This window comes from Perca fluviatilis, chromosome 20, assembly GCF_010015445.1.
Source record: "Perca fluviatilis chromosome 20, GENO_Pfluv_1.0, whole genome shotgun sequence".
NCBI lineage: Eukaryota > Metazoa > Chordata > Actinopteri > Perciformes > Percidae > Perca > Perca fluviatilis.
The window spans coordinates 25,674,377-25,701,107 of NC_053131.1; the positions used below are offsets into that span (position 1 = coordinate 25,674,377).

The 26,731-nt window shown below is 39.6% G+C and overlaps 2 protein-coding genes across 2 annotated transcripts in view; one reads left to right on the forward strand and one right to left on the reverse strand.

Moving 5' to 3' along the window:
* Positions 1–9,827: 9,827 nt before the first annotated feature.
* On the reverse strand, positions 9,828–21,767 carry eif4eb (eukaryotic translation initiation factor 4eb). Its single transcript, XM_039785584.1, has 7 exons — positions 21,639–21,767; positions 20,288–20,391; positions 17,243–17,338; positions 17,031–17,094; positions 15,269–15,382; positions 10,805–10,944; positions 9,828–10,716 (listed from the first exon to the last, which is right to left on the reverse strand). Exons 1-7 carry the CDS (start codon positions 21,654–21,656, stop codon positions 10,602–10,604), a joined length of 651 nt encoding a protein of 216 aa, XP_039641518.1. The 5' UTR covers positions 21,657–21,767; the 3' UTR covers positions 9,828–10,601.
* The window catches only part of metap1 (methionyl aminopeptidase 1), a 16,797-nt gene continuing 11,790 nt past the window's right edge, over positions 21,725–26,731 (forward strand). The window contains exons 1-4 of the mRNA XM_039785439.1: positions 21,725–21,922; positions 23,629–23,680; positions 23,871–23,980; positions 24,740–24,800. Of these exons, the coding sequence (XP_039641373.1) occupies positions 21,737–21,922; positions 23,629–23,680; positions 23,871–23,980; positions 24,740–24,800 (409 nt within the window). The 5' untranslated portion in view covers positions 21,725–21,736. The remainder of the gene's footprint in view (positions 21,923–23,628; positions 23,681–23,870; positions 23,981–24,739; positions 24,801–26,731) is intronic.

Consider the following 26,731-nt stretch of genomic DNA (forward strand, 5'->3'; position numbering starts at 1 on the left):
GAGATGAGCCTCGGAGAAAGAAAAAAAACCTGAAGCCAGGAAATAGGAGAATGTGAAAAGAAACAAAAAACATATGATGCATTTAAATAGCCAATACTGTTTGAACTCCTGGTGTAACCTAACAGCAAAGGAAATAATAAACCTAATTTGAAAGATCAAAGGGGACAAAGTGACAGGCTGCAGGTCGGTCCCTCCTCTCAACACGGCTCACGCTTCCCCTGTCCCAGAGCTGGGTGGCGGTGGAGCCTCCGGATCACAAGCATCTGGCTTGCATTGTAAATGTCGCCTGTACTCACGAAGAGGTTGTGCAGAAAGGCAGAAACAACAGAGACAGAAGGCACACCATTTGGTGCAACACCTCCAAGGCCTTAAAGAAAACTATGATGCCATCTTGACTTTATCATTCCAAAGGTATTCTGGGACTGAGTGAGCCCTGGGACAAAGCTGGGTGTCTTTGCTGGTGTCATAATGGTGCACTCAGCACATGGATATCCTCTGGTATTAGCAAGGAAATCCATGAGCACACCAGTGTTGTGGATAGATCCTGGGTAGCTCATTAATTCCTTCTCTTGTGGACAGGAACTGTCAATATGCATCATATATTGTGTGCATTGAGGCAAAAAAGTTACATAACCCTTTACAGCTTCCACGAGTCCATAGTGGCATCATGTCCCTAGTAGTCTAACATTGCCAGACCTTCCTCCACAGTGCTGCTGGCTAGTCCACACAGCATTCCTGGATGGGAGATAAACGTACTCTGGTTTATTGGCATTTCTTCAACCCAATCACAATTGTCATGGGCAGCGCTAAGCACTGAGCAGAGCCACAGTGCCGCTGCAAAATATCCTCGGGAAGGAACTTGTTTTGGTGGAACGTGTACGTTCAAAAGTAGTTTTAGTCGTGCAACGGAAAACTCAGATTGGACAGATAGTCTAGCTAGCTGTCTGAATTAACCCTGCAGAGATCTGAGGAGCATTTATCCATAGTCCTCATAAATCAACCGCAGTTTAAAATTAGGCTACAACACAAAGAAAGCGGAAGGTACCGGATGAAAAGAAAGACATCCGGCGGAATTTCTGGCGGCAACGGAGCAATCCCGGAAGTGGAACGTCGTGGATATAGACTATGTCCCTAGTTGATGCCTGACCAGCGTCCTAGTTGGTCGTGTGAACCACAGAAGGTTGCGTAAGGCCTCGGACCATGCAGCACCCCCAGCTGATGTGCTCTGCCAAAGTTGTTGCTGCTGTACAGGGGTTGAGTCAGGTTGTTTATTGCCACTCTGAGCAGTCAGAAATCTGCTTAAAGGTCATGCTGCAAAGTAACAGTACAGAACACAGATGAGAGCTGTTTGGTTTGCTCTCGCTTTCTCCTTGCCAAAAAGTAAAATGTTATTTGACATTTAGTAATTGCTGAATACCGTAGACTCATAAGAAACCGTTTTCTTGAGTCTGGAGTGGACTTCGTCAGGTCAGGGTCGTTTTAAAGGAATAATTATATATATATACGAAATACACTTATTTGCTTTCTTGCAGAGGGATGGATGAGAAAATTGATACCACGGATGTTTGTACGCTAAATAAATATGACACTGGAGCCAGCAAATCTGACAAGCAAAAATGAAAGGTTGTAGTTTTACGTGGGATTACATGTTGGCACTATTTCTTGAGTCTTGTCTTCACTGTGAGGTTGCCAGGCAACCAGCGGAGACTCCAGGTAGTCACTGGTCCTGATAAGATAGGGTAGGATTTTCCACCTTATGAGACTAGCTGTTTTCCCCTGCAGTACACTAAACTAAGCTAAGCTAACCTAACCACCTAATGTATACAGTACAATGTATACTACGTGTGTGTGTGTGTGTGTGTGTGTGTGTGTGTGTGTGTCTCCAGTTTCTGGATATCATTTAATCCACTTTAAAATGATTTGGTTTATAATCTGTAACTGGACAATGAATATAGAATATAAAAGTTATTTTTCGGAAACCACACTACCTCAACAACACAAAAGAACAAACTGATTATGGTTGCACTGATTATGTTTTATTAATAGCAGAATTTACAATGGTTTGCTATTATCACCTGCACAATTTTAAGACTTCACCTATAGGGAAAGAGATACAGGATGTTGGAAAGGAGAGGATAAAGTGTCTGGTTAGCATAACAGGCAGGTGTATTAACCATTTTATCAAGTGCCCTGAGTCTTAACAGCACCAGCAAGGTATACTGCAACATCTATTCCTTTTTAATGTGTTGTGGGAGGCAAATTGGTCAGTAGAGAGCAGCAAGACCCGGTGACCGCCTGTAATAACAAGCAGCTGCGTGTTCAAGACGTGTAATGAAATCATTTTACCACCAATACCTGGCAAATGAGAACATGGAGGCAATGATCAGAGGATGATGATTCAGATCACAGAGCTATAAACAGGTCATTATTGGAATGGCATGGGAGACAGACTGAGCCTAAAATATTCAGCATATTATGATAATTTCAAGATAACTGGCAAATTTAATGCTTTTAAATGCTTTGTCTGCTCAGTGAAAATGTGTTTATAGAACAACAAGATACTAAAACGAACATAAAAGATAAAATAACCCTCATTTAGCCTTCCTTCCCTATTGCAACAATATACGGTAGGGTTTGTAATTAGTTTAAATGTTCATTATTTTGAGTTAGGCTCAAAATATTGTATCATTTTTAGCTGTAGTCATGTAACTCATGCAAAATTCTGTGCTGTATACTCCTCAGAGAAGCAATTAAACCAAAGGCAAAGCCGATTTAATGTGCACATTAAATTCACACGAGCCAATCCTTCTTGCACAAATGCACTTGTTTGGAGAATTACTGAGTGATAACAACCATGAAAACGTGACAAGTGGCTCTGAGGTGGGCATTGAAAAGTTGAAGGCTGCATTAAGTGCACAAAGGCAGCAAGTGACTGCAATGTACTCATGGCACTAAAAAAAAGCAGCAAACATCTAGCCGTAACTTACTGTAAAACAGGTTTTGTAAAAGTATAATATAATAGTAATTGCATCTCACCAGACTCAATTACAGACAATTATGTATTCGGAAGTATAATGAATGTCTGCTGATTTAAATGAATGAGAAACCATGTTTCGAAGTACAACCATGCTTTTTCCAAAAAAGTAGAAATAATGTTGCAGAAGTCCTATAGGGCAGTAGTGGCCTCAAGGATAGATAATCCATAAGACTGTGGCAGACAACATAATCTTTTCAATAACCTTTTTATTGCATGCATTAGCCAGTCTTAGTTGCCTAAAGTATGACATAATTTCTTAATTTTCTACTAACTGTTACAACTTTCTGTGTATTTTCTTTAAATATCTTGTGTAACAACTGTAACAGGAGGCGATCGCTCTTTGAATTGCATCTCAGAGGGGTTCTTCTATCATTTCAAGCCCACTGGAACAATAGCTGTGTCCCAATTCTTTGATATATACTAACTTTATACACTATGCATAATATGTTAACTGTCATAGTATAGTGTTTTGTAGTTCAAAGTCAAGGTTCTTTATCTTTTGTTTGCCTAGATATTTATGCAGCTGTCTCACCACCACCTGCAATTAGTGTAATTGTTGTGCAGCTCTGAGCGGCTTATCTATTTAATTTGTGCATTGGATTGTGGGACAACAGCACAATCAAAGCATTTCTATTTTTTGATTTTTTGAAAATCCAGTGTGAACACAATACACATTAAAAAGTAGATTAGACATATTATGCAATATACAGTCTATGATTGAGACACACTTATTGTGTGTAATAATGGGCTACACAAATAATCTTGACTTGAAATGTGCAGTTAGAGGAATAGGTAAGGTGCTACAGAGGGCTTGGATCTTTAATTTCAACCATGACATCCAGGTGGTTTCACTGATTAATTAATTGTTGTTCTAATTAGTAAAACCAGCTGTTAACTGCACTGATATAATATCTTTATATCAGCAATGTATCTGCTTGACTATGTGTTTAGCATCCTTCAGCTTAATATTTTGGTACAGTGTGTTTCCTATAATAATCCAAAAACATTTTTCTGATGTGAACTATGGAGTACCTCAGGGCTCTGTTCGTGGCCTTCTGCTTTTCTGTGTCTATATTTTACCTCCTGGCCAAATTACACAAAGTCATGGAATTAATTTCCATTGTTACGCTGATGATACTCAGCTGTATGTAGGCTAACTTTACTAGCAGACATCAGTTCCAAATTATTATTAAATTGTCTGCTGTGAAAAACTGGATGCCACATACTTTTCTGCTGCTGAATTTTGATACAACTGAGATGCTGGTAATTCTATGCATTGGCCCTGCTCGACAGAGACACCAGTTTGATAAAGTAATAGTAAGTCTAGATGAAATCCCAAAGTCAGAGCCAAGAATCTTCGTGTTACATTCGAATCCACCCGCTCTTTTGATCAGCAAATGAATTACCTTTGGTGTCATATGCTGTGTATAGCCCCTGCAAGGTGATTTTGTGACTTGTTCTATTGGGCTATTAAATTGACTTGAATTGTCTGCATAGGACATTGTTTGCTAACACGTTTGCCGTAGCAACTTTCTATGGTTAGAATATGTCAATGTTCAGCTTGATCTCAAGTGGCCATAAATAAGTGATCAATGCAGCTTTGGTTATATTACAAAATGTTACATAGTTGACTCTTTTTTTACCATAAAAAGGCCTGTTCAGTATCTTGGACACAAATAAATAAATTAATAAATAAATAAATACATGTTTACATTGCCAGTGGGTTGTGTGTGGGACATAACAAAACACTATAAAATTAAATGTTAGGAAATATTCACCTTACTGAATCGAGGAAACACCTTACACGTGACTGCTGAATCTCTCAAGGTCATTTGTCACAGATGAATGAGGCAGGGAGTGCACATGGGGTTATTATAACCAGCCAATTGAATAGATAACTGCAAGTGCAAACACTGTGAAACGTCACAAAAGTCTACGCTAATTAATCTCCAGTTTGTGTGAACCCTGCCAGTGGTGACATCACCATCCTTCGAATGTTTGATGATTGCACAGCTCAAATGAATAAGAAATTCTATTGATTAAATATCTTCCAGCTGCTATGAAAGTGCTCAAACTCATTGACTGACCCACTTGTGTTAGCAGAAACAACCTTTGAAGTTTTTTTTTCCCCCTTACTTTCTTTTCAATGCAGTGCTTTTTCTATCCTGTGGTTTTACAGCCCTGCTGGTTTTTATACCAGCAATCTAATGAGGGACTAAATGACACCTGCGATGCCAGGTGACTGTGATTAACTGCAGTTAACCACCTGGTAAGATAGATAACCAGCAGCACTGTAGGTCCTGAGAACAGGATTGAGAAATCCCCGTGTTGGTTAGCACAATGCATACTACAGTAAATGTCAACTTTTCAATTAGCAAAGGAAAGAAGAAAAGAGCAAAGAGGTTTGTTGCAATGATTAAATGAGAAAAAGTCTGATTCTGAAACTCACAGAATGACCACACAGCAAAGGAAGTTGGGATAAAGATTTCCATGTCTTTTTTTTAAATTATAAAGCAGGTCTAGGTGCTAGATAAATAATGTGAAAGTATCATCATAACCCTAAATCCACAGAGAAATGCACGCACGCACACAGACACACACACACACTTTCCTTGGCCGTGTCCTGAAATTTCAGGCTTTTGGAATTTCATACCTTTTTCAGAGTGTGCATTAAAGCAAGACACGCAGTTGGAATGTTGCCAAAAGGAACAGAAAGCTCTACTCAGCCCCTAGGATCTCACAGACAGTTGAAAGTAAAGATAAATAAATAGGTGCTCCAAGATGTGCCTTAAAGGTAATCAATAAAATGATAAAAATCAATCCCACACTGCACTGTAAACCAGCAATGTGAAGCTAAAATGGGGATAATATGGTGTTTCTTTATTTGGGACTTATATACTGTACATTACAGACACTGGCTCAGGCAGTTGTACAGGGAGTTTGAATCAATACTTAAAACCCCACCATGTGTACAATGACTGCTTCACACTGCACGACTGTGTTCTGTGTTTATGCAGTGATTGTGTCTCATAGGTCCTTCATATACCATAAGTATATGTGTCCAGGCTTAAAATATAATCCAAGCATTCTCAAACACAAGGCTGTGAAAACTAAGGCCTAATTGCCTCTCGGATTAACCTCTTCTTTAATTTAATCAGGGTTAACAAATCCCACCATTGATCCCTATACTGCTGGGAGAGATATGAGCGCCCAAACAGACCCTGGGGAAATTGATCAGCCATAAAAAGAATGGTAAGCTGATAAAGCATTGAGCTTCACTAATGGCCATCGCTTTGATCCTACACAGTGTAATGTCCTAATTATAGCTGCTGGCGACATCATATGTAGTACACATTTCTTTTACTGTTAAATGTGTAATCTCATTCATAGCATACACTCTTTCTAGACATCACTATTCACCCACTACGCCGCCAGTCATACCAACACACACAAAGGTTTATGCTTTTATTGATTGTCTGAAATTCCCTCTTCACCTCTGCACACACACAATACATTTTTTTCAGCTTGTCCTGCTGTCTAATTCCTTTTCATCTGAATTGTGAGCTGCCACCATTAAAGCCCCAGATAAGAAATACCCAGACAGACAGACAAGACCACAGTGTAATCCACACAACACTGAGCCCCTAAACCACTGCCTTTTAAGTTGAAAGCCTGCAGTATGTATACTTACTGCTGTAAACAAATCCATCCCTATACTGCCTACTGGCACTTACAAGCACCAGTTTAAAGTTATATTGGGTTGCAGCTCCCTCCAGTGTAAAGTGATGGACAGCAGTGAAACGATTACCTTAAAAACCTGCCTGGAGCCACAGCATCAACGGAAATGCCCCAGTAAAGCCTTAAAACAAGTGAACTGGATAAATATTCCAGTGATACGATTTTGTTTAGGCTCTTTTCTGCTTAGATTGAGGTCGGCATTTTATATGATTGCTTTAGCAATACTATTTCTTTTGGAAGTGTATTCTGATTTTAGCCTTCATTTCATATTTCCCCTGCTGGATTATGCCCTTCTGCCGGATTGATTTGACCGGTTATCTCAGATCGGAGGGTTTGGGGATTTTGTCTGCGTCTCTGATTGGAAAACAAGGAGGTCCTCCTGTGGCAACATGGGGCCAACTGGAGACTGAGAAACTGTGCTCAATTCAATTTACCACAGATTGCATTCATTGCTGCCAAGGTTAGCCTGTAACCCCATTTAATAAAGTGACCGTGTCATTGGCCTTTTGTTTACCTGTCTTCACAGACTGGGGCATGTGGTTTTATTACTATTCACAGCAGAAAGACTTATCTTTATTAGTGGGCAGTTTTTAATAAATGCAAGATGTGGACAAACCTGCATTTATTTTTTTATGACTGTTGCAAAACACATTTTACTAATGCCGTAACTTTACAAATAAACACTGTTTAATTGTATTTTGTATGTCAAAGATGCAAACCACGGCTTCATAACACTGAATATGTAGGTGATTAAACATTTTGTCCACTATTTTGTCCATTTATATCAGCACCTCTCAGTATGACACAATTCAACATCACAACTACAGCCTCCAAAATGGCACTAAAGCCGAATCAACACATCTCAGCTTTAACAAAAATATGTAGATAATAATCTTTATGAAGGTAGGTCTGTTCTATCAGACTTCATCAGTTTAAGATAGGCTTACCTGCTGTAATAAACTGGCAACTGGGTGTACAGTATATATATATATATATATATATATATATATATTTTTTTTTTAAACATACTTTATTAATCCGGCAAGGGAAGGATTTTCATGACGATTACTAAACAGATGAATTCATTATCTAATATCCATTCTGCATTCTAAATAATACCAATCACAAAGGATGAGAGTCATAGCGAAGCAAAAGAGTTATTTGATATTTCAATTTTTAATATTGACACTTCAGATAACATTCTGTAACATTATGAAAATTAAGCGACCAGATCAGACATAAAAACATCTTAAAAATGTTGTTTATTGACATGAAACATGGTTGGTACTTTTTATTAATGTTTAACTAACTTAGTGTGTAATTTCTGACCCCCCACATTATTTGGTTAGACAGGTGTTAACTACCATAATTATTTCAGTTGGTATGTTGGAGTTTGCCTTATTCATATTTGGACTAGTTTTGCACACTCATATTGCTTTTGTCTGTTGCTTTTATTGTGAGGCACTTTGTGATGTCTGTTCTAGAAAGGTGCAATAAACGTTCATTTCACTCACTACTGTGTTTATCATTTCAGTCTGTGCTTGCAAAGGAGATCAGCTGGCCTTTAAAGGTTACTACCACAAGCATTGCAAAACTTCAACAAGGAGTTGATCAGCCACTTAATGCTTCATCAGATCAAGAAGGATCTAGTTGTAGATGCTTCGCCCGCTGGCTTAAAGAATGCCGATACTTGAGAATGTGATGACATTTGTCATGTTGAAGTGACATTTCTAAAGGTGGCAATGAACTGAGATGGGAAGCCATGTTGCCCAAAGTAACCTTTTCTTTCCAAGTTATTTGTATACTGACATTCTAAGGGATCTCAGGATGATGGGCTGGAGGTGGGTGTGTTTGAATTTGGCACTTTCACTAAGGCAGACGGTGAATCCCAACCAACTTGGAAGCTGAGGAAGGGACTTCCTGTTTCCCCAAAGTTGTCTCTCCTTTAGTATTCTTATTTCCAGGCTGTTCTCATTCACTGTTCGTATTTATACCTACAAAAAGTAATGCACTGTTTAATTAGTATATAACCCACGTAATCGTGAGCCAGGACGTGCAGGGCTGCCTCTAAAGTGGAAGTCAGGCGACGTAGTATAAAGAGCGACACAGTTTGAGTGGCAGAATGGGTCAAACAAACACAGGACTTTCACCCAGGAGACCGCTGTTTGTGTCCCACGTGAAAGCAAAAGTCAGCTTTGACTTATGGTCATTTATTATTATAATTTTTTACATAAATTATACACTTAATTTTAAAGTACAATTTTCAAAATGAAACTAGAATCAGATTAGCTTAATACAATTAACATGCAAATCGTTATGTAGCATATCAGTGATCCCTAAATGTTAACCGAAGCATTGAGAACATTGTAAGCGTACAGACAGTTTATTAAAAAGATAGTTTAGAAAGACAGTAGCTCCCAAGACAGCGGCTGCCTGTATACGAGAACACGACTGTCTTTCTAAACTATCTTTTTAATAAACTGTCTTTACACTTACAAAGTTCTCAATGCTTCGGTTAACATTTAGGGACCCTCATTATGCTACCGTTGAAGTGTGGTGATATTTTGAGCCTTTTTAGTGGTATAAATAGCGATTTATTTTACTTTCCCTGTGCTCCGAATACTAGCGTTGTAAGCTAATCACCAGTCCGCGCTATCTTGTTTCAAGCTACAAACACATTCGATTAGCATGAAAACATGTCCCAGAGTACGACCGAGTGGGTACACATCTGTTATTAACCCCTAGGTTCGTTTGGCGCCGAATTGTCCTTTAACCCAAAGCAATCTTTTCCTAAATCTAACCAAGTCGTTTTTTTGCCTAAACAGATTCTGAATTGCCGGGGCTTGCGCAGGCGCACTTATCGCTCATGTTGATGGACATCGGATAACACACCAAAAATTTTGCATGATTTTTCCTAAGATATCATACGAACTGTTTTAATATTTGATACAGCGGGGAAAGTAGACCATCGGTAGAAAACTATTTGATGGTCTACTATAAATGTCCTCAGCTCACCAAAAGTCAATATCCTACAATACAGCATCACTGCAAGTCAAAAGGCAAATCATTTATAACAAGGAATGTACCAATTACAGGTTGCAAAAAAGTACTACACAGTTTAACAACTAATAATTGCAAAACCAAGGTTTTAATTATATTAACACTCAAAAGAATATGAGCCATGAAGTACTTTTAAAAGGTTGATTACGTGCAACAGTTCAAGGCATAAAAAGCATAAAACAAAGGTCTAACAATCTAATCATATGCAAGCAAATTATTAATAAATTAGTCTGGCTCAATGGCTGTAAATTGCTGGGATAAAGCCTGACGTCCATCAGATGTCCCTTCCGCTATCCCCGCTATCTATTTTGCTAGATAGATAAGCGGTGTAGTTGCCAGACTAATAATAAATTAAAAGGATTTACTGTCATTCAGTATTACGGCAAACCAACAATGCTGTGGTAAATGGGAGAGAAATATACTTTCTTTTTTGCATTTCAGGATTCCTTGACGTTAAGGAAAAAAAAAAAAAAAAAATAAACATTTCTTTAGAAGGAGTATGCAGCACTCTAAATCTCATCCACTACATTACCTCTCATGGTTAGTGTTTTGGAAGCTACATGTTCATCTGTTTTTCCATGTTGTTTATGTGGTTCAAGTCCTGGGCAGGTCATGGAAACATTTGGCACGCAGTCTTGGATCGTTTTTTTCTCTTCTTCTTCGTCTTTTAGATTGCATTCCGCAGAGTCTTTGCAGCAAAGTAAACATATGAAGGAACAACAAATAAGACAAGGAAATAAAAGAGGCACATAGGGAGGCACATTTCTCAAACGACAAATTTGTTCTTGGTGGTTGAACCGCTTTTGGTAGCTGTGTCTGCGTGAGATTGGTAGCCAATAGTCATCTTCAGGGGAAGGCCCAAGCGCTCCTTGTAAACTCTCCTGTTGACAGGAAATGACACCATAAGAAGATGCAGAGAATGCCATCACCTGTATATATAAATACTTTGATACTGAAGACACGCCTCACCCTATGTGTGTTATAGCATCCCGGTTGTCATAGTCTGATGTCCAGACGGCTATTTTGTCTCCTTTTGTGCGGATGTTGACCACAGCGCCGCAGACCTGATCGCTGTAGTCGTCAAAGGCTTCTCCGACTAAGCACAAGAGCTGGTGAAGGGATGGAGAGGAATAAAAGCCATTGTCATAACATGATGAGTCACATCTCGACTTGGACTAGGAGTAAAAATCCGCCACACTCTCATAAAAGGAGTAAGGGCCTAGATATTGTTAGCTTTGTCACCTTCATTACTGTGTGTGGTACCGTTACCTTTATCTAAGCTACACCAGTTTTACAAGCTGCACCAGTTCTTCACAAGAAAGAGCAATTCACGTTCAACCCTTGAAGATCAGGGAGGTAGTAAGATATTATATAGTGGCATTGTACAGTGACATTATTACTTTTTCTAGTAAATAAGAAAATTGCACAAAAGATTTCAATTTCAGCAATAATATTTGAATAGTATTCAAATGTCTTCTTTTGCCCTTGTACATTTCATTATTGTCTTGGGGTATTTTAGGCCTTTAATTTACAGGTCAGCTGAAGTCATGAAAGGGGAGAGAGGTGGAAGTTGAACCTGTGGCCGCTGCGTCGAGGAGTAAACCTCTAATATATGGGCGCACGCTCTACCAGGTGAGCTACCCAGGGCCCCCCCTTGTAAATTTTGTATGCAAACATAGTAAGGACCAATAATTCAAACTCATATTATCCCCGTGGTATGGCATTCCCAAAAGAACCAAAAGGTTGTTTCAACACATAGTAACCTAGACAAGAAAATAAAAGCCATGCACAGGACTCGGACTAACAGAACAAAATACAAGAAGGACGATCAGCCTCACCATCCCAGATCCAGGACTGTGTGCATGGATATCTGCCAGAACTTAGGACATATCAGTCACAGATCCGCTCATAAAATTAGTTTGGGGAAATGTGGTATGCTAGTAGGTCGGAAATGCAAACTCATTGGGTAGTAGGAAAACATCTTAAACTATAAGCTGGGCAAAAGCAACTTCAAGAGGCTGTAAAGTAACAAAAACTTAACTTTTTTCTCATAGAGAAAGGTTATTATTAAATGAAAGATGGTGCAGGGCTCTTTCTTGCTTACCACCAGGAGTGCTGCTCAGCAGTGGAGTACAGAGAATTTATAAATGAGATGACTGTTTTAATAAATAGTGTGACTACAATACAATTTCCTGCCACCGGCGGCAGCACTGAGTGCTACGCTGCTCAGCAGCACTCCAGCCTCCTGACATTTTTTCCTAGCTTATAGGTCGCTAAGAAGACCTACCGATTAGTTTGAATTTTCTACATTCTTCCTGTAACACATTGTATGAGTGGATCTGCAAAGGCAGATATCCATGCAGGTAATGGACCAGGACAAAGCGTCACCCTCCAAGACAACCCAGTTTCCCAGCTCAACATATGTTCATTTAAAACTGTCCACAATTGTTTAAAAATATTGTTACAGCTTAAAATACGGTAAAAACAATTAGTGAGAATGTCCTTGAAAAAGAGAGTGACCACTTACAGCCCAGTGGTTGGTTGCAGTATTGCCAATAAAGCAAGTGTCTGCTAACTGGCAAGTCAATGCTTGCTAGATGACTGTATCACTGTCAGTGACCTTTAAAGCAGCAAGAGAGCTCGCCACAACACTGTGTGGACTGCAGATTTAGCAGCAAGCAAGCCAATTTTCAGTTGCTCTCATTTGACTGTTGTGGCCCCTTATCAGCTCAGCAAACGGTCAAGGCAATAGTATATATATATATATATATATATATATATATATATATATATATATATATATATATATAGTAAGAGTATTTTGTTAGATCTGTGGCTCACTGCACTGTTATGAAGATTTCACACATCCATAGACTTATACCTCACTTTGCACCGGCTTGTAATGCCTACTTAAAGTATAACTCTCGCCAAAATGCAACCTAGGGTCTTTTTGTGAATGTACCCGAGACAAACTTTCGTTTAAAAGCATATTTAGGACGGAATCGCCACTTTTAAGATTTATCATATTTTCGGTCAAATGGCCTTTTGAATGGGCGTGATAGGGGCACTTTTATGCTTACCTCAAAATAGCCATTTTTAAAACACTAAGAAGGCTCGACACAAGATTTAAACTTTGCTCAAAGTATCACCAGGTGCTCTACACCTTAACGAAAGCATTGACAACATTGTTTGTGTACACAGAGTTTACTAAAAAGAAAAGTTTTGAACAACTCACCGAAGCTCACCGAAATGGGTTTGCGTTAACGCCGTTAACGTGTTTAACTGACAGCACTAGTCATCATGTTTACTAAAAACTTTGATCACTAAAGGGTTTGCTTGGTTCCATAACATTATACAATAACGTTATAGAATCTAAACTATTATTTATTGTGCAAACTGCAAAGAAGTAAAATAAACTTAAATAATACACATACCAACAACTTTAAAAGGTCCAATATGTAATATATTTACTGTAATAAATCCAAAAATGACCCCAATGCGTCATCAGATATTAAGGAAACATGCTAAGTTGAAATACTATCTTTTCTGACATTTTCTCCTTTTGAAATTTCCGTTCCGTGACGGAATTTCTGTTTTGGCCTGTGTGTTGTTATCGACTGCCCAGTTTGACAGCCAGGCCAGGTTGCCAGATATACCTGATAAACCGTAAACCCAGCGCGCTACAGCTGTAACGTTATTACAGCCTTGAAAGCAGCCAACAAACTAACAGGATCAACGGAGATAGATTCTACCCGACCTAAAAAAAATGCATGTTTCTAAAGGCCCGGACACACAGAGTCGATAATCGGCCGTCGGACAGTCTGGCAAGATCAGTGACTCGAGTCTGTTCGGTGTGTTCCGTGCCGTCGTCCTTCATTTTGGCCGATTTGACATGTATAATCGGCAGGGCGGGCACCGCCGGCAGTCGGACTCATCTGATCGGTAGAGTGCTAAGCCGGAAACGGGGAGCGGAAAATCTCTCAAAATCTGACAAATCTTTTAAACTGACCTTTGTTGAGCTGAAATGAAGACAGATTCAGCAATTGCATGGCCTATTTCTCGCTTAAAATGTTCCGAGAAACCCGTTTCGGTGAACTATTTTAGTACGAGATCGTATTCTGAACAAGCCGCCATGACAGTCTGTCTTTGAAGACCCACGTGACGTGTTTGTCCAATCAGCTGCCAGTTTTCATTTTTTGGGCGACAATACAGATTAGCGCTGCCTGCTGTTATGGAGACGTATTACGTCTCGTCTCTTCGGTGTGTTCTGAGGCATTTTTTTTTAACCAACTTGGGAAGACTGATCAGTCCAACTGCCTTTTCTGCCGACGGTTGGCCGTTTGGTTGGTGTGTAAGCAGCTTTACAGTTGCGTGACCAGAGACGTAACAAACCCTGGGTAAATATTGGAGATGTATTTGAAAGATGGAGACAGCTTAGAGCCCAAAAGGACGCCGAGTTGGCTAATTTCCAGGTAAGGTAAGCATTAGCTTCAAGCTAATTTATCACAGCCACTAGGGACGGGCATTTTATGTAATTTCAACATTCGTGTAGCTACTCACATTGAATTATATAGCTAGGATACCCGATGTTGGTTACTCGCAAAAACAATTGAGACACAGCCGGTAAAGTGATCCCGACTGATCCTGGCTAACAGTGGCTAATGCCGCCATGCTAACCTTGCTAACTGCTAACGTTACCGGAGGACCAGGCAAGTGGGCCACGGCGGTTTTCAACGTGTAGCCTGTTCAGTGTCCGTAGCCGACAACGGTGAGTTCTTTGAAGCCAAGAGAGGGGGGCTGTGTATATCGGGAAGAGAGGACCGTGAGTTTGCAGTGCGTTTAGCGATTGTTGCCGTAATTCTAAGCCAATTAAGTGCGTATTTCAGTCGGGTGGTAAAGGACGGCAAGGTATTTTTAGCGGTTCCTATCGTAATTCTAAGCTGAGGAAGTGTGTCTGTCTGGCGTGTGGAGAGGACAGCCAGGTTGTGGGTTTTTTTAGCGGTTCCTACTGTAATTCTAAGCCATAAAAGTGTGTCCGTCAGTTGGGTACAGAGCTCCGCGTGAGCGCAGGCTTTTATGACTGTCAATATAGCCAGCAAGCTAGCAGCTATAATGTTACCCAGCATGCCGTTCGGCAGTGTAAATGTGCAACTATTGTGTATTGTGTATTACTGTAGTGTTAAAAATAGTTTATGTCACAAATTGTTGTGCGCTATGGTGTTTCATCATGTTAAAGTGAGTTAGTTATGGGTTATTAATTGTTGTGTTATGAAGTTACTACCATGAGTGAAAATGGTACACACGCAGGGGTCCCGTTGTCAAGTCACTCGCAGATTACATTGGCCCATTGGCTCAAAAATCAGGAATAGCATCACTCATTTGAGTAACAGCACGGAGCAGGATATAAAGCACAGCAGCAACAGCCAAACCTACAGTTTCCAGCCAGAAGCGGTCCAGGTCTAATCTCCTCTGCTGCTTGTTGAGTGTGATCAGCCAGCGCCCGCCACGCTTGTTCCTTTCGTCCTCCCACATGGGTTCAATGCCATCCTGCAGCAATGGTTCAAATTGTCAATACACATCCCTAACCACTGCACCAAAACTTCAAAACAACGTTTCGTGGTAAGGTTTCAACATGATTTCAACACTGCCTGATGAAAGGCATCTTTTCAACTGATGACATTTGTTAAATCTAAATTAAAAAGGTTTGCAGCTGGAATACTAAAAAGAACTTAACATGTGTGCAGTGATGGTTCAATATTGGGTTAACGTCTTTTTCACAAGTTGCAGTTTTGCCCTTTTATATTAGCTCTGCCTCAACAGTTCTGACTCAGATAGCAGGGTTTTTGTAACGAAGTGTAAAACTTAAACTGTACAGGAGCTGATAAACTAACTCCCCTGCTATGAATACAAGTTATACAAATCTTAGCCACAGGTGATCCTGCTAATGATTTAAATTAAAGCACACTGATTATAGACCGCAGTCATACTTGTTTGCTGCTTTTCCATTCATCATCACCACCTAGCTCCCATGGTATAATTAGTGGCTGCTAGCCGCCTCCTGCCACTTAAATGACTAAACTTCCACACACGCTTCTCATTTTCTATCATCACATCTGGTTAAATTACAGTCATGTGAAAAAAATTACACCCATGCTAAAGTTGACTAAAAAGAGGAATAAAAAAAATCTTCTGGAAATTGATCTTAATACCTTAATTAAAACAATGAGGAAAAATCCAATCTTTAAGGACACCACTTTTCTTTGTGAATGAATAATGTATCGTAAATAAATAAATGTTCTTTCTTAAAATACAGGGGACATAAGTTAGTATACCCCTATGTTAAATTCCCATAGAGGCAGGCAGATTTTTATTTTTAAAGGCCAGTTATTTCATGGATCCAGGATACTATGCATCCTGATAAAGTTCCCTTGGCCTTTGGAATTAAAATAGCCCCACATCATCGCATACCGTTCACCATACCTAGAGATTGGCATGGGGTACTTTCCATAAGATCATCTCTCAATGCAAATCAAACCAGCTATTAGGCTAACTGAAATAAAACCATGCCAATCTCTAGGTATGGTTAAGATCAATTTCCAAAAGATGATTTTTTTTATTCCTCTTTTTAGTCAACTTTAGTATGGGTGTCCTAATTTTTTCACATGACTGTAGCTCTTTTGCTGATGAGCTTAGTTGCTCGGGACAGATTTAGTCAGAGAGACTCCCGTCTAGTAATAATGCTGTTGTCCTGACTAAAACTGTGTTGACAATTCAATGAGGTATTTTTCTGTTTGCATGAGCTATTGCCCGTTTTCAACAAACGGGCAAAAGATGGCATTCTCTCCTTGTACTTCAAGTGTGAATGATATCAGATGCCAGATGTGAGGGCCCAGGCCTTTGCTTGGTTTGCAAAATATGTCTCATGATGTAAATGTGGTCTTCCACTTTGAAACAAAGAGGTTTTTATAGCCTTATAGATAGTTCTTTTATTTTCATTGAGTCAACATCAGAAATAGAGAGAAAACACTGCTGTCCTTGTACATACTGTTAAATATAAACAAACAATTGTCGACGGATCTCAGCACCAGAGAGGATATTGGCATACAAACATATTTTAAAAAACTAGTTTTAACTATACTTTAATATGTACCTGAACTACTCACATTTACATGAATGGTAAATAAATCAAATGTACCTTAAAAAGGGAGTAATCACAGCCTGACATGAGGTTGCTTGACAACTGGATATGGTTGTAGAGACTGAAATGAAGAGAGCACAGCATTAACAGAACATTTTGATCCAACAGTATTTCACAACACGGTCTACAGTCGTGACATTTCACTGCTTCAGTCACTCCATAAAAGTAAAGGAAAAGAAAAAGACTTGGAAGGATTTATTGCTCCTTACGCCCAGAAATCTTCAACTGTGTCGAATTTAGAGATGAGTCGCAGGTTGGCCTGCCATGTTTTGCTCTTGTCATTCTTGAAGAACCACAGGGACCAGCTGTTGGGGCGAAAACAGAAAATGAATTTGCATAAATGTAACAAGCCCCTAATTAAACACGTGGTAAAACAAAATTAACCGAAAGCCATTGAGCTTCGGAGCAAATGAGCGACGTATGGATGGCCCTGGATGCTGCCGACACAAACTGTTCGGTAAATCATGCCATCACTGTCTTAGTCCAATTCATTGTGAACGCTGTGTCATACTTGTTCGACGCTGAATCCTCTAATGGCTCAGTGACTGCCTTCAGCTCTTTGGGTTGAGGGATAATAAAGAAAACTGTGGCTGTTGACACTATTACAAAGACATTAATTAAAAGCATCTAGTCTGTCAATGGGTTTGGGTTGTGTTTTTAAATGAGAGCACAGTCCAAATGAATAAGGAATGGAAATGGAATAAGGTAACTGATACAAATGTAATTCCCTTGAGTGGCATTGTATATGCATGACAGAATGTCTGATGAGCAAATATGACAATCCAACAGTCTGTGAGCTTGAGTTTATGACACGTTTGTGTATTCCTTGTTAACTTGTCTGGTAAAATATTTGAATGTATGATTAAAGGCCATAAACTGAGGCAACATATATTTTATAGTCTCTTAGATTAACCTCTACAGGGTTAGCCTCATGCAACCCATAACCCCTGACTGTACCAATGTAACCAATTAATTGTCAATTTGTGGGAATACGTTGCTATTAAAATGCCAACGATGTATTTTTAAACCTTACAGCTGAGCTGTGAAACACCAGTCAAGTGTTTACGGTCCAATGGCTCCTTTAGCCGACAGACTTTCTGTTGAGGGTTTTATTTTTCTATGTTTTATTTGACCCTTTTCGACATAAATATCCATGTGGAATTTAAATTTTTGTAAAATATTCAATCGTCGCTTATTTGCATTCAGCATAGTAGGGAGTTGGAAGCTATCCGGTTACGGATTGAGAGAAAAGCACCGAAACAGTCTGGGCAGGTCACCAGACCATCACAGACAATCAAAGTCTTACTGTGGGGAAATACAGTCTCCCATCCAGCAGACTGCATCTGTTTCGAGTGCGAGAGAAAATCCACTTTAACACATGAAGAACATGAAAACACACAGACAGAAACCGGGGGCCACAAGTAATGCAGCTAGCCTAACCACTGACCCACTAACTACAGGCACAGTATTATAATCATTAAATTATATATAATATATTTTTGTATATTAAATTAGTTTCTACAATACGCCAAGAATTACATAAATTATCAATAAGTAATCAGTCAATCATATTGATTTTATTTTGACATTGTCTTTATTGTGCGCTGTGCACAGACCATTTAGTAAATTGCTCAGCTTCCTCCTGGTGAACATTGTTTTTGGTGACTGGTCAATTCATGTCTCGCTTTCACTTCTGTGTTTGAGCCTTCCACTCGGTTGTGTGGAGGTAGGGTCATTAAGTTCTTGAACTATGCTTAGAGATCAAACAATTATGTGACGCATAAGTCACCTTCTTTTCTTTGTTGTTGATGATTCATACGTTATTCCAGCTTTACATTTATACAGTTCCACACACTCACATCTGGGTGCAGCCCAGTGCAACCAGTGGGCGATCAGACACTGGTGTATCTGAAAAGGGCCAATATATGCGATTTATCTGTTTTGCCTCAAAAGTGAAAGTCTAAGCAAATGGCAAATTTTTTAAGATTATATTTTTGGCATTTTTAGGCCTTTATTTGACAGAACAGCTGAAGACATGAAAGGGGGAATGACATGCAGCAAAGGGCCGCAGATCGGAGTCATACCCGTGCCCGCTGCGTTGAGGAGTAAACCTCTATATATGGGCGACCGCTCTACCAACTGAGCTATCTGGGCGCCCTTTAATTACATTTTTGACCCACATTGTGTCAATCAAAAGCCTTTCAATTCAACAGGCAAACCAAAGCAATTATTACAGTATTATTACTAAAAATATTATTTATATTACCAATTAATCTGTCAATGATTTCTTTAATCAATTTATTTATTTATATTTAATTTAAGTCAAATGTCCATAACACGATCTTAAAGTCCATGGTGCTGTCTTCAAACATCAACAGTACAAAACCCCCGAAATATTCAATTCATTCAACTGAGAAAAGCAGTAGATTTTTTGCTTGACTTAACTACTGAAACATTAAAATAATCGATTAAAATTATTTTTGCCAGTTCATTTTCTGTCAATCCACTCACTGATTAACTGATGAATTGTTAAAAAATGTCGATGATCAAAAACTATTTTCTTACCTTTAAATTATCCCAACATCGCAAGGGATCTTATTAAAGTGGGTTTATGGTAGGGTTGGGCGATATGGAGAAAATCAAATATCACCATACTTTTGACCAAATACCTTGATATCGATACCGCAACGATATTGTAGTGTTGACCATTGGTGCTTTCACAAAATATTTACACAATGAGATTTTTGATAAATAATCATCAGTAATGTGGATATAATGACTAAGTGGGTAAAGTCAAATAATAGAACAGTTACAAGAGTCTGGTAAGTTCAGAAAATGACATAACTTTACTGTAATGCAGCCTTTAAAACCAGGAAAAGACAACAGTTATGCCATATTATGATATCCAAACTCTAAGACGATATCTAGTCTCATATCACAATATCGATATAAAATTGATATAATATTGATATATTGCCCAGCTCTAGTTTATGGAACATTTTTTTAATATTTAGTTTGTTTCTGTTTGCACAGTATACATATGCTAGTATACTATATAAAAGTATACAGTAGAGTAAGTTCTGCAGCACTAAAACTAGATTATGTTATGTCACAGAGAGAACATGATTGTACTGCTTTAGAGAGTGATCGGACATTACCTATCTGGTACATAATTAAACAAAAAAAAAGTGCAGTCTAAGTATTGCCATAATTAAACTGGCTTTCCCAAATACATTTTGAAATGCGACCCTAACCTGTTCTGGAGGGGGTGTTTGATGTAGGCCTCTGGGTTCACAATCTCTTGTCCAGTCTCCTCAGCTCCATCTTCATCAGGCTGATTTGAACTTGGGTTGGTTTCCTAAAAAGCAGTGAGGTAGAGGGGATGCATTTAAGGAAAGTAGGCAGTGGTTTCTATCTACGGTGCAAATGGCCATACTTTTTCTAGTGTAGCTCTAACTGGGGAAATAATCTTGCAACAGTAGCATGAAGTCTAATCTCTTGAGCAACAACTTTCCAGTTGTTGATTAAGTTACATAAGTGAACACTTCAGCCATGGCAACTAGATGCTAGTACACTTAAAATACAAGATACAATTTGAACAGCGCCCATCTGACAAAACAAGTGTTGTTTCTCCCAAATTAATTTGCTTTATCGTTAAAAACAAAAGTCCGTGACGTAAGCGTTCAATGGTGAAACCCGACGTAACATATGGTACACATTTGTTATGTGAAGCTAGAGTTGAACTAATTTTAACTTTACTGATAACATTTACGTTACCCACTACAGGTGACATGTCATTTCAAAAAAGTGGTAACGTTAACCTAGCTAATTATTGGGCACGTCTCCATTATTCCCAAGATCATGTTTATTAATTAGCAGAAATAACACCACGTAATTTCCATTCATATATCTGCCATTTTAAAATGTCACGGTAACGTTAAGTTGCTTGCTTGGTACAAATTAAAATATAGACACCAAATAGTGTTTATTTGAGAAAAAAAAAAACTTTTTAAACTGCACTTAAGCTGCCTTACCATCATCTAGCGTTAGCTAAAAGTGAACGTTAACCTCAGCCACTAGCTAAGTAGCTAGCTAACGTTGCATCGTAGAGGTCGGGGAGCACTGTCAACCAATTTTGACAGTGAAATTGTAGCTACAAAAACAAACTGCTATTTATGTTTGGGGGCTTATATTACATGCCGAATTTACTGTTAGTTCATAATAATCATACATGTCTTGAATAATCGTCACTCGGGTATGTACTTTTGCCGCGGTTAACCTAATTAATAGCAAACTAACTAATTTTGTAATGGAACTTGGCGTCGCTCTCTATGCAAAAGGTGAACGGCACGTCGGTTAGTTGTAACGTCAGCCTAAAAGTTGGGAGATCTCGACTCACAAGCATTCCTCTGTTACGGTTAGGTCGTGGCACATAAGACACACTTTAAACTAGTCAAAACAGCACGTATGCTTGTAACAACTACCAAATTACTTTTGAAGACGAATGTGTAAAGGTATACATAAACTTTAAATGTGAACTTGCTCTATAATAAAAGCAGGAAGCCCCCTAAATGGTTTGATATGTTCTTTAGAGAAAGTGCTCACCGGTTCGGCGGTCGCCATCTTACAAATCTCTGTTAGGAAAGTGTCCGTTGATTGGACGATTGGACCGAGCTGTGCAACGTGACGGCCCTGCTGCGGACATGCGCTGTGTGCAGTCGCTGGCTGGCTGCTTGCTTCTCTGCGACTCCACCCCTCCTGCAGACGAAGGCATGGCGAGCATCGAGGCTAGAAGGGAGTGTGAGACAGATGGCTGCGGCCAAGACGCCAAACTTCAGTGTCCCACATGTATCAAGCTTGGTATTCAAGGCTCCTATTTCTGTTCACAGGTACCGCTGCTTTTTCGGCTTCTCCGGTTTAAACGTCGGCTGTAGCCACACACCTAGGCCCTCTGTCCTATCACGAGGCTGCTAACGTCAACTGTCAAGCTAGGTAGACATGTGTAACGTTAGGTGCTTTGTAAACCGCTAATAACGTATTTGGTTAACGTTAACGGATGCCTTCTGGCTGTGTAATGTTATACAGATTGCATAGGATGAATAATGCACTCAGCGATTGTAACTGGTGTCCGTAACGTTAACTGTAGGCCGAGGGAAAACGTTTTAACGTAACGTTAACATTAGCTAGCTAACTGTTGCCTGATTAGCTAAAGTAAGTGATATATTGTCCCTGCTCAAAATGAAAAGCATTTAGTGTGTAGTTTTTTTTTTTTTTTGGCTGACAGCGTAAAAGTGATATGAACTAAATGTATATTGGGTAGGAACCAGGTGTTCTAGCAATGCAATAGACTGCATACAATATGTTGTGAAGTGCGGTGTCACGATGTTTGACCCTCACCCTGGTACTTACGAGACCAAACCCCACTCACAAATATGTCAGTTTAAAGATGGATATCTTTTCGTCAAGACCTCATCCATAGCTTGAGCCCTTAAGGGCTCAACAGAAGCTACTCTCCAATACAGATGTAAACATCAGAGTAAACAGAGGAAAAGGTGAAGATGGCTATGACCTATGGCTACGATCACGACTATGTAGACAAGCAAGGCCATATCTGTGTCCATCTCCATCTCTACATTAGAGGGGGCACCGAGGCAGGCGTGGAGGAATTGAACACTAACTGCGAGTTCTCTGCTGGGCATCCTGCTGGCCAGTGTGCAGGCGCCCGAGGGTGAGCTGGGTGGCCTCCATGCCTGCGTCGGTTTCCAGCGGGGATGTCGGGATCTGTTGTGTCCTTTTTGCAGAGACTTGGCTGGATCCTGAGCGCCGGTGCCATTCAACCAGGGGACTCTTTTTCTTTGTGTCAATCCGACGGCCACATTCTGCTTTTAATGCATAAGTTGCATAAGAAGGAGCTGATGGGATACATTTCACTGTAATTGCAATTTGTACAATTTCATGTCACAACTACAAATGATTGATTAAATTGGTGAATCACATGTGAGAGTTGAATATCCTATATATAAAGTTTGTGGATTCTGCTTTGAGGCTACATTTTCTTGCAGCAGACACTACATTGTAAAAGGTCTCTGCCAGTAAAGCATTACACATTAAACTACAGCAATTGCTCCCTCTGCAGAAGGGCTCCGCAATGTTCTCTTGAGTGAAAAGTTTTATAAATAGTTAGGTTGGGTGGCAGTTTAAAATGAAGTTGTGGTGCCATGGTATTTGACCCAAGACATTTTTGCTGCGATTGCATTTTTGGGTATGTAACCTGACCCTGCTTTCTATATTTCCTCTCTCTCCCTCTCTGCTGTTGACTTTCCAATAAAGGCGCACCATTGAAACAGCAATACTTGGTAGTTACTCAGTTGGAGTGATTGTCTCAATGGTACATACAGATATATTTTTTTTTGGTTGGGTTTGACTAGGTTGTGCATTGGAACAAAGTCGTTGACCATGCATGTGATTGTCAGACATTAGTTAAGTGTACTCTTGAGCACAATATGTACTGTATCAGTAATAACAAATGCATAGCTCTGTCTCTCTGTCACTGTACATCCCCATTTAGAGTTTCTCTCTGTGTTTTCATGTCCAGGAATGTTTCAAAGGGAGCTGGGTGTCTCACAAGTTGCTGCACAAAAAAGCAAGTATGTATTACCGGTCATTGTCAGCTCTGTACTTTGGTAACATCTATGGTGGACTCGTATCACTGTATATGAATAAGTCGCATGTTGTTTGGTTAAAAGTACTGATAGACAAGTTGAGGTTTTAGAACCCAAAAGTTAACTAACACAGTGGTGCCAGATGCTTCAGATACCTTGTGCTGTGTTTTGTCAGAGGAGGACAAGAACCAGAATGAATCTAAGAACTGTGTGGAGAATAACATCAACACAGACCCATGGCCGGGCTACCGCTACACAGGAAAACTACACCCTTACTACCCACTGGTAAGTTGCTGTTAAAAAAGTGATTGCATACATTTAGCTATGTATGATTTATTAATGTAAATGTAAAGAAGAAGTGCAGACATGCATAAGCTATGACACCCATTTTTGTCACAAGTCTCCCGATCATATACCACTCACAGCCGTAACAATGGTAGCAACTGGGAAGAGAAAGTTTCGATAAATATATGACTTTAAAAAAACACAATTGTGCACTGTCAGCTAAAGGATGTCACTATATTCAGCATGGTTTCAGGCTTTGGACATTACATTAAGCAGAGCTTACACACAACATCATACATTTGAAAACATGGAAAAATCCAAAACGGGTAAACACTACCGGCCAAAGGTTTGGGGTCACTTCTAAATTTTCATTCCACTCCATTATAGACAGAATAGCAGCTGATCTGAGTGGGTGGCTGATCTTTAATGCAATATCTACATTGCCCATTATCAGCAGCCATTCATCCAATGTTCCAAAGCCACATTCTGTTGACTAATCTGATATAATTTTAAAAGGCTAACTGAGAAAACATCGGAGAACCCTTTTGCAATTATGTAAGCACATAATGTAATCTGAAAACTGCTGCCCTGGTTAATAAAAAACAATGCAACTGATCTCAGCTGGTGTTCGGTCTATAATGGAGTGGAATGGAAATTTCTAAGTGACCCCATACACTGACACCTGTCTGTGTATATTTGCTTTGAATGTGTCATGTGAATGCCATAATGTTTCTGTCCTCTTCTTGGCCCCTGGTGTAGACTCCCATGAGGCCCGTGCCCGGTGACATCCAACGACCTGACTATGCTGATCATCCCAGAGGTAACCGTCCTTCTTTGTCAAGGAAACATGTTCTTAGTTGAACACATTGGCTCATCATGTGGGAGACTTTTTTTGACATGGCAAAATACACAAAACAGGAATTTTAGCTTTTTTTGTTGCTGTTGAAATATATAGGAACAAATCCATGCAATCGAGTGTAACATATCGTTTACCTGGAAGCGTAGCAATAACATCCTAGCATCACAAGAAAAAATTTGTCATGGGCAAAAAAAAAATGAAGCAAAAATCTCATATTATAACTATAATAAGTATTGACAATCACCCAATACTACCATCCACTGCCATTCCACTGGCAAAGTTGCTCCACGACATTTACACTGCAGTGTTAGTACCGGGGAAAGCCATTGTTATCCAAATCGCTGTGCAGACGCAGGGCTTTTTAAAGACTATGGGTCAAGTTTTTTTTTTTTTTCTTTTTTTCACCCTACCACAGGTGGTTGACGTTTTGTAAAAGTGCAAGTAGTGTGTGTTGGTCAGCCAGTCTCATTTGTTAGTGCCGGGGTTCAGTGCTCTGCTAATTTTAGCCTGTAGGTGATGGGGTACGATGTATTCTCCGAATGCTTCACCTTTGTCTCGCAAAGCTAATTATTGAGTCATTAAATGGGTCTAAAGGCCTTCTTTGAGGATGAACAACGTAATGCTGCACTGTGCCCTCGCAATTGATTTCTGCCTTTTTCTTTCCATCAATGTACTGTTTATTAGTTTTACACTACAAGAAGAGGGTTTTTGTGCAACCCTGAATGAAAACGAATCAAATGTATTGCCTACTGGCAGAGTGAAGAGTGCCCAGTGACACCTCTGCGATTCACAGATCATTTTAGATGACTTCAACAGAACAGTTAGCAATTGATGGCGTAGATTTGATAGCCTGCGAGTGCCCATTTTGAGCTGCAAGCTGTTGAAGGCCTGTCTGAGCGCGTTAACAATGGTAGACAAAGCGGCCATCCATGCATGCGTTTTAACTTTCTGCATGAATACACAGATGAGCTGATATGTCTTGTGCTGTAGGCTAAAGAACTCTGTATAAACAGGGTGGTCTGAGAGCGTCTGCACCCCTGTAGGCAATGCTGAAGACGGAACTTAATGAAGAACAAGACCACCCCAGTTTTCTTTAGCAATTGAGAGTGAAAGCTACTCACTTGTAACGGTTTAACAATGCTTTGTCACCAGTTTGTGTAATGGTAGAGCTGTTTTTCTTTCCACGCATCTTCGCCCTTGTTATGTGGGTGAGCAAGTGGCTGACTGCTGTATACAGCTGCAGAATGAGATGTGTATTCTCAGTAGGATTGGTAGTACTAGTATCATTTTGCTGGATTTTATTTGATCCAGTGTTACTTTTCTTAAAATTGATTTCTGCTGAGTGGTATGCACATGCAGTTCCTCTTTTAGTACAGTATTTCAACAGGTAAGAGTCAGCTTCATGTAGGTGCCTTTCTCCTGATGACATTTCTCTTTACTCTCTAATATTTTGAATCTTAAACTGCAATGACTGCAATCCATATTGCGCTGTTAAACAGCCCAATAATATCTGATCCCTTACTGTCGAGGGCTTCATATGTATTGCAGGCAACACATAGATTGCTGTCCCACTGTTTTTATGACCAGTCTGCCTCTTGGGTGTTAATTATTAAACACCTATAATTGTAACCTGGCTTATTATCATATGCTTCTCTGGGCAAGTCATTCATTGTGCAACCATGGCAACACCTACATCCTTGTCATCTGACTGCATAAATCCATACTCAGGTAGTCATGGTTACAGGCTTCTTTCATTCTCCTGTGATGCCTTGTCAGGGACCGAAGCACAATTGTTACAGGCTAATGTTTTTTTAATGTGGCATTGTTATCGAGCCAAAGTCAAATCTCGGAACTGATTCCTTTCTAATTATCGGACCATACCATTGTGAAGA